Genomic DNA, 9,609 nt, shown 5'->3' on the forward strand with positions numbered 1-9,609 from the left:
CTAAGAAAAAACACTCAACATCTACTGGAGTGTGAGACAAGGTGAAGTGACAGTTTTGAAACTGAATAAATTGGAAAGTTATTTCAAAAATTAAATTACATACAGACTGAACATTGTATTTGATGGCATAATTTATTCGCAACTCCAATGAACTATAGGGGGCGCTGCAACTACTGTCTAATGGCGGATGAAAAAGGTAAAACAAACAAAAGCCGTAACTTATAACTTGCTCTGACGCTTAGTGAATGACTGTAATTTTTCATCGTGTTTAAGGAGAACTTTCTTTTCTATTCTTCTAAAATTACATTACACCATAAACTGTCTGAAGCCTGTAATTTGCCCCAAAGAAAACACGTAGAATGGAATGTTTGACCTTTTTCGGTAGTAATTCGGTAATCACCACAAGGTAGCATATTCGAGCTCTGGAGTTGCGAATATTGATATGTTTGTTCTTGCTCTTTGTGGCACATTTATTTTCAGACATTTATCCCCATACATAGTGCGAAATGATAATATTTTATATTTTTTACTAGCGGTACCCGCACGGCTTTGCTCGTAGTAGACATTCATAAGGTCATGTGGTAGTTTACGTCTACTATGTTTTTTTTTTTTTTTCAAGTTATCTTCAGTTTTTGGCAGATTTAAATATATCTTAACAGAAACCAGCCTCAGAAATATTTTTAAAGGGGGAAGGAAGTTTCTCTTCCTTGCTTAAAACGCAAAATAAGACCATTTTTCCAAAATTTAGCGTTATAGAAAGAGCAGTGTAATAGCAATATTTCAATAATTTACTGAAAATAATTCCATTAAAACTAAGAAATGAAAAGCAGACGACTTTTTCTTAACAGTTAAAATATTTTAATTTTTTTTTCAACACAAGAAAAGGATTTAGATTGCCAAAATGAATACGTAAAAAAAATAATCAAAGTGAGTAAAACCCTTAACCATGGTAACAAACAAAAGTTAAATGGAATTTACTTTCAAAACAGAAACAATCTTTAATTTTCGACTTTATTATCGAGCTTAGCCCTGCTGAAGTGTTCGGGTCCATTTCGACCTAAAAGAGATTTAATACTGCAATAAAATTTCGAATAACATTGGTATAACGTTGTAACTTCATGAATTTGTTTCTTTTCTTATTTTACAATTCAAGTTATTTTTTTGTTTTAATTGAAACATAACCCTGGTTGTCAGAAAAAAGTTTACGTATACTGTGTTCTGGTCCTTTTGGACCCATATGATTTAAAACATATAGAGAAACAACATACGTTATTCTTGCTTATATTATGTCTAAATTACATAATGATAAATAAATCATATATTTATTGATATAAAATAATATTAATCAATATTTATTTATGTAGGATTCCCCACCCCCGCCTTTTTTGTTTTAACTTTAAATACCCTTTTTTCGTTTTTAGGTAATGAAGTTATTCATGCATTATGGGATTTATGGATAGAGATATTACCAAAAATTGTGAACCCCAGTGCATATGTTACTGTTAATGAACAATTGGTTGCTTTCAGAGGAAACTTCCCTTTTAGGCAATACATGCCCAAGAAACCAGTCAAGTACGGCATCAAGCTCTGCGTTCTGTGTGACAATGAAACTGGCTAATTGTGGAACATCCAACCACATCTTGGAAAACCAACAAACCAACCTCGCGAGACAAATCAAGGTCTTAGATTTATCGTATGGTCTGAAAGGACATAATATAACGTGCGACAACATTTTTTTCCTCCTATACACTTGGACAGCTCCTATTGAAAAGAAATATAACTATGATTGGAACAATGAGGAGAAATAAACCATCTATTAACCCAGAATTGCTTTAAACTAATAACAAGAAACTTGATTCTTCGACATTTGTCTTCACGAATGATACTATGCTTCTCTTCTACATGTCCAAGAGAAGTAAATGTGTTATTATTCAAAGCACACTCCATTCTGAATAAAAGGTTGACTCTTCCGAATCCAAAATTCCACAAGCAATCCTTGATTACAACTCCACAAAAGCTGCTATAGACACCTTGGACAAGATGATTTCTTCTTTCACCTGCAAAAGAAAGACGAATAGGTGGCCGATTGTAGTGTTTTCAAATGTTCTTGATATTTCAGTTGTGAATGCGTTCAGCAAATGTGCAGCAAATCTTGATGCCTGTATGAAAGAAAAATCCTACACACGGCGGATATTTTTTATAGAGACTTTAGGTATGGCTTTAGTAAGAAATCATGTTTATAGAAGAGACGTGATCCCATGACAAGAAGCAGCTGCAAAGTTAGTGAAAAGCATGCAAAGACAATCAAAAGACGATGCCAGTTCTACTCCCGAAACAATGGACACGGCAGGCACGAGTAGGAAAAAAGGTCGTTGCTATTTGTGCAAATCAGACAATAAAGAACAAAATGCATGTATGAAGTGTGGCAAATACATATGTAAGTCACATTTGAATCAAATATGTACAAAATGCATTGATACAGTTACTCAACGATGATCATTTTCTTTCATTGAAAATGGTTTCATGAACAGGTAACTGTCTTTTTATGTATTTCATACAAATATAAATGTTATATTGTTGTACAGCGTTTCAATTTTCAACTTCTTCTTTTCAAACTTTTAAGTTTCTTGTAAATTTCTTAAAATGTTAGCTTACATAATTTTATGTTAGTTGTCATTTGGAAGAAAACTGGAGTTACTATTTTGCTAGCTTATTTTTATGTTTTCTTGAATTAAATTCATAAAACGAAACATGTAAAGAGCGTGTTTTATGTTTAAAAGTTTCTAACAAGATCAAACAGCTTCTTCTTTACTCCTTTCCGCAGAGTGCCAAGAATGATGATGATTATTACAGCATGCTTTGTTATATCTTTCTCTAATCTTACCGCTAAACTATTAGAATGACACTTTTTAGGATGAATACATGAGTTTAGTGATACTATTTTAGTTTAGTTTGCTTATGAAATAAGACCAAAACCACGTTTCAATTTAGAATTAATATTTTAGCACCACATAAGCAACTAATAACTAAATAGACACATACCTAGATTTAGAAAAAGGAGCCTTACCGTCATTCTGAAACTCGCACAACTTCTATTTGTAGTAAAACAAGTACAAAAATTATTTAATAAGTAAGTGCGCATATTTCACATTGTTGTACCGCTAGATACATTGCACAACTCACAACAATGTTTATTTTTTTGCAATGAACTGAATTCTTTAAGAAAACTTCATTGATACAAACTCTTAATAACTAGAAAGTACTTAATTTGAGTTTAGATATTTGCAACAATACATTCGAACAATTAGCTCGAGTAGACAAAAAGTGTGCTTAAACCAGTAGTGCGCAAAACACATAAAACATTAAATAAGTTTTTCTAGTTAGTTTTTGAAACATCGATGGACGAGTTGCACATCTTCGACAAAAGTTACATGTACACCAATTTTCATATCTATTGGCATAACTTTTTTTTGAAAGATGTGCCTTACACACACACACACACACACACACACACTGCTTACTTCATTGTATATATTGGAGATACATTGTTTTGTTTTGTTTTTCCTTCTCTATTCCATCTATATTCATGCACTCGATATTTTGTATTTATTTTCCTGAAAATACTAAAAATACACAACTTGAATTAACAATATTTGGTTCATTTTCCCTAAACTGCGAGTTCGAACAACGCAGGGAATAGCACACACTGCTACAGGGGAATCACACTTAGGAGAAATAATACATTTCACTACGTACTGTAATCTCTCTGGGAAAAGATAACGCTATTTTAACGAAATAAAAATTATTCAATGTGGTGATTTTCAAACTGTACATCGTTGTATTTTTCTTCCCCTTACAGGGGACTGACAAAAGTTAAGACTAAAATACAACAAAAATCAGTATCACTTAAAGGAAGGTAAGAAAACCCCATACAAACAAGAACCACTCACTCATTGAGTGCATATTACAAATTTAATTTAATTATAAGGGACAGGGTAATGACAGTCATTAAAAATACATAACACGATTTAACACCCCACCTACGATGACCACCCAACTAAACTTAAATCTTTTGTTTTTAGCAAGTAGAACCAATTACGATTATTTCTATAAATAATCCAAAACTCAGACAAAATGGTAGGTTAATGTAACTATCTCCACATGTTAGAGCAATTGGTTCCATTTTTCGGTAGGGGAATGTCAACAAAATCAAAGGACATTGTTTGTAATGTTTTTTCAGAACAGTGAAAATTTTGAAAAATCTTTATTTATATGTTTTACAGCATTGCACAAAAGTTGTTGTAGATTGAACAATAATTTCTTTACAAATTTATATGATCTTCTGACATTTTGGAAGTAACTTTGCTTTAAGCTGGGGGTAGGAATAATAATAATAGAAAGTTGGTTTCAAACCAAGTTTACAAAAATCAAAACATGTTATTAAAGCATTCTACCATCTGTTTACGTTTTATACAAGTTAATTTGTCATTTTTTGGGAAGAATTTACATGAATGTTGCAGTTTTGCATTACCTTATTCAAAGTCAATTAACATCAAGAACAAATGCATTGTTTTGGCAACGCTATTTTATAAATAACGTAACATTACTTTTGAAACATTTCTATACGAACGGTATTTATTAAAAGTATTCACTTTACAAAAACTCTTATAAAGAAAAACATAAATTCTCTTAGGAATTTAAAACTTCTAGTGAAGTGAAAATAACTATGGTGCTTTATACAAAAACCAACAAAAGCATTTACTTCTTTAGTTAGGCTTAATCTTGACATCTGTGACAAACTCACGCAAAGTCAGCATTTAGAACTGAGAGAAAAATAAAATCTTCATATTCAAAAACTGTTTTTCGTTTTTTTAGGAACTTTATTTAGACATTACTAATCTTCTTTTGATGCCTTAATCTTGTTTTGATGCAAAAAGAAAGGGTATATGAACATTAAATAAAGTTTTTAAAACTTTCGTTCTCCTGGCAATCTACCTACTGAAAGTTTTAAAATAATACTGCCATAAAACACGAGAAAAAGGGTCATAAAAAGGCGAGAAGTAAAGAGTAATAAATAACAGTAAACAAATACAGTTTTAAAACAAAATAACTCAATTCAAAACAATTTTTTTTAATCTACATTGCGACGCAAACTTTTTAAAATGTGATTTAATAGTTAGGGTTATTGTGAGTCATGTATTCGAAATGTACTTAAGGAATGTCAGACTAAGAAAAAACACTCAACATTTACTGGAGTGTGAGATAAGGTGAAGTGACAGTTTTGAAACTGAATAAATTGGAAAGTTATTTCAAAAATTAAATTACATACAGACTGAACATTGTATTTGATGGCATAATTTATTCGCAACTCCAATGAACTATAGGGGGCGCTGCAACTACTGTCTAATGGCGGATGAAAAAGGTAAAACAAACAAAAGCCGTAACTTATAACTTGCTCTGACGCTTAGTGAATGACTGTAATTTTTCATCGTGTTTAAGGAGAACTTTCTTTTCTATTCTTCTAAAATTACATTACACCATAAACTGTCTGAAGCCTGTAATTTGCCCCAAAGAAAACACGTAGAATGGAATGTTTGACCTTTTTCGGTAGTAATTCGGTAATCACCACAAGGTAGCATATTCGAGCTCTGGAGTTGCGAATATTGATATGTTTGTTCTTGCTCTTTGTGGCACATTTATTTTCAGACATTTATCCCCATACATAGTGCGAAGTGATAATATTTTATATTTTTTACTAGCGGTACCCGCACGGCTTTGCTCGTAGTAGACATTCATAAGGTCATGTGGTAGTTTACGTCTACTATGTTTTTTTTTTTTCAAGTTATCTTCATTTTTTGGCAGATTTAAATATATCTTAACAGAAACCAGCCTCAGAAATATTTTTAAAGGGGGAAGGAAGTTTCTCTTCCTTGCTTAAAACGCAAAATAAGACCATTTTTCCAAAATTTAGCGTTATAGAAAGAGCAGTGTAATAGCAATATTTCAATAATTTACTGAAAATAATTCCATTAAAACTAAGAAATGAAAAGCAGACGACTTTTTCTTAACAGTTAAAATATTTTAATTTTTTTTTCAACACAAGAAAAGGATTTAGATTGCCAAAATGAATACGTAAAAAAAATAATCAAAGTGAGTAAAAGACTTAACCATGGTAACAAACAAAAGTTAAATGGAATTTACTTTCAAAACAGAAACAATCTTTAATTTTCGACTTTATTATCGAGCTTAGCCCTGCTGAAGTGTTCGGGTCCATTTCGACCTAAAGGAGATTTAATACTGCAATAAAATTTCGAATAACATTGGTATAACGTTGTAACTTCATGAATTTGTTTCTTTTCTTATTTTACAATTCAAGTTATTTTTTTGTTTTCATTGAAACATAACCCTGGTTGTCAGAAAAGAGTTTACGTATACTGTGTTCTGGTCCTTTTGGACCCATATGATTTAAAACATATAGAGAAACAACATACGTTATTCTTGCTTATATTATGTCTAAATTACATAATGATAAATAAATCATATATTTATTGATATAAAATAATATTAATCTATATTTATTTATGTATGATTCCCCACCCCCGCCTTTTTTGTTTTAACTTTAAATACCATTTTTTCGTTTTTAGGTAATGAAGTTATTCATGCATTATGGGATTTATGGATAGAGATATTACCAAAAATTGTGAACCCCAGTGCATATGTTACTGTTAATGAACAATTGGTTGCTTTCAGAGGAAACTTCCCTTTTAGGCAATACATGCCCAAGAAACCAGTCAAGTACGGCATCAAGCTTTGCGTTCTGTGTGACAATGAAACTGGCTATGTGTGGAACATCCAACCACATCTTGGAAAACCAACAAACCAACCTCGCGAGACAAATCAAGGTCTTAGATTTATCGTATGGTCTGAAAGGACATAATATAACGTGCGACAACATTTTTTTCCTCCTATACACTTGGACAGCTCCTATTGAAAAGAAATATAACTATGATTGGAACAATGAGGAGAAATAAACCATCTATTAACCCAGAATTGCTTTAAACTAATAACAAGAAACTTGATTCTTCGACATTTGTTTTCACGAATGATACTATGCTTCTCTTCTATATGTTCAAGAGAAGTAAATGTGTTATTATTCAAAGCACACTCCATTCTGGAAAAAAGGTTGACTCTTCCGAATCCAAAATTCCACAAGCAATCCTTGATTACAACTCCACAAAAGCTGCTATAGACACCTTGGACAAGATGATTTCTTCTTTCACCTGCAAAAGAAAGACGAATAGGTGGCCGATTGTAGTGTTTTCAAATGTTCTTGATATTTCAGTTGTGAATGCGTTCAGCAAATGTGCAGCAAATCTTGATGCCTGTATGAAAGAAAAATCCTACACACGGCGGATATTTTTTATAGAGACTTTAGGTATGGCTTTAGTAAGAAATCATGTTTATAGAAGAGACGTGCTCCCATGGCAAGAAGCAGCTGCAAAGTTAGTGAAAAGCATGCAAAGACAATCAAAAGACGATGCCAGTTCTACTCCCGAAACAATGGACACGGCAGGCACGAGTAGGAAAAAAGGTCGTTGCTATTTGTGCAAATCAGACAATAAAGAACAAAATGCATGTATGAAGTGTGGCAAATACATATGTAAGTCACATTTGAATCAAATATGTACAAAATGCATTGATACAGTTACTCAACGATGATCATTCTCTTTCATTGAAAATGGTTTCATGAACAGGTAACTGTCTTTTTATGTATTTCATACAAATATAAATGTTATATTGTTGTACAGCGTTTCAATTTTCAACTTCTTCTTTTCAAACTTCTAAGTTTCTTGTAAATTTCTTAAAATGTTAGCTTACATAATTTTATGTTAGTTGTCATTTGGAAGAAAACTGGAGTTACTATTTTGCTGGTTTATTTTTATGTTTTCTTGAATTAAATTCATAAAACGAAACATGTAAAGAGCGTGTTTTATGTTTAAAAGTTTCTAACAAGATCAAACAGCTTCTTGTAATAATCAGACTTGAAAACAGAAAATCAATGGGGCTTTAGCGATTGAAATTAGATACGTTAGGTCCATTTGGACCCGAGCACAGTCTACGTACATTCGGAACGAACACTGCAGCAGGGTTAGTCATTAAGATTTGTTTGGCGTGCTATGGGTAAGCCTTGGAGTTTGGTTTTCTTAAGCGATTCCTTCAGTTCTCCGAATGTTCGTAGAAACTTCGAACAAACTTCATCGGATGTAGAAAACTTCAAGCTTTCGAATGATTCAAAACTTAAAAATGTAAATGAAATGTTTCTCCTCCATTCAAATTAATCAGAAAAATGGCCTGAAATTGGAATAAAAATAGAACAGAAGCAATTTTTCGAAAAATCGCCTTCTGATGCACACCCCATGATGCAAACAAATTTCATGATAATCCACAGAACGGTCTAGGTGACATGCGCATCACAGAGATTCAGACATCCAGACAGAGATCCAAAGATCCAGATATCCAGACAGAGAGAGAGTTATCCATACTTTCAGCTTTATCATTAAGGGAGATGAAAAATATTTTTCTCTGAAAAACCTAATGGATAAATAAATATACAAACACAGAAAAAAAAAAACGCAGAAACACAGGAACTTTTTACTAAATAAATGAATGAATGAATAATTAAATTAATGTTTAGATAAACTATGGAGTAGCATACATTTTTAGCAATTCGATTCAAGAAAAAATGTATGAATTTGAATAATTAGGCTTATTGTGAACCATGTTTTCAAAATGTACTTAAAGGATATCAAAGTAAGGAAAAAAAAACACGCAGCATAAAATGGAGCGTGTAAAAATGTGAAGTAGCTGCGATAAATTAATTTTTAAATCCAATAAATACAAAATTTATTTGAAAACTACAGTACATACACATTGAATGATATTTAATGGTATAATGTATATTTAAATGTTTTTTTTTCTGTGTTCGGCTGTGCATTTATGTTCAAAGTAAAACATGTGGGGAAGTATCATTTTACTCCATAGCAGAGCAAAGTCAGAATTTTTAAAAAAAAATTAAAATAAATATTTCCTACTTTATTATTAAAACCAGTTTTTTGAATAACTAAATGAATGAACAAATAAATAATAAAGTAAATGTGTAAATGAACTAGTAAATGTAATAGACATACATATATATTATTAATAAACACTAGCATTTGAACAGTCTGATTATTATTTTTAAAGTAATACAGTATAAAAACCCTTTTAAACCTTCATTCCAGACTGTTTCCATAAGCGTATACCTTCTTTTTCAATCGATATTAAGATATAACGATACATTTCTGAATTGTAATGATGCGAAACCTGATTCATCATTTCTTCGCAATTTCCGGAGACTTCAAAAGTTAAAAAAGAACATTAAGAACTCTTCAACCAAATCTCGAATTTTCCTTCTGAGTGGCGTTTCATTTTCCTTCCTGAGAATTTTGGGGGGTCTCGTTCGAAATGCACTTTTTACTGATTGTGTGGCGTTTGTTGGAAGCTAATCTGTACCTTTTGGAGATACCTTTCTGCAAAAAACATTTTCGATCGTTTCGTAGGCATGTGAAG

At 31.7% G+C, this 9,609-nt stretch overlaps 1 protein-coding gene across 1 annotated transcript; it reads left to right on the forward strand.

Moving 5' to 3' along the window:
- Positions 1–2,292: 2,292 nt before the first annotated feature.
- Positions 2,293–6,937, forward strand: LOC129220037 (piggyBac transposable element-derived protein 4-like). Its single transcript, XM_054854370.1, has 2 exons — positions 2,293–2,437; positions 6,645–6,937. The coding sequence occupies exons 1-2, from the start codon at positions 2,293–2,295 to the stop codon at positions 6,935–6,937; spliced, it is 438 nt and encodes a 145-aa protein (XP_054710345.1).
- The last annotated feature ends 2,672 nt before the right edge of the window (positions 6,938–9,609 follow it).

Source organism: Uloborus diversus, chromosome 4 (assembly GCF_026930045.1).
Source record: "Uloborus diversus isolate 005 chromosome 4, Udiv.v.3.1, whole genome shotgun sequence".
NCBI lineage: Eukaryota > Metazoa > Arthropoda > Arachnida > Araneae > Uloboridae > Uloborus > Uloborus diversus.

Bases quoted from the DNA above. Each gene is read 5' to 3' on its own strand.
- LOC129220037 (XM_054854370.1), top strand. From the start codon at position 2,293: ATGCAAAGACAATCAAAAGACGATGCCAGTTCTACTCCCGAAACAATG. The intron at 2,438-6,644 runs GTAAGTCACATT...TTTCGTTTTTAG, and splicing joins GAAGTGTGGCAAATACATAT to GTAATGAAGTTATTCATGCA.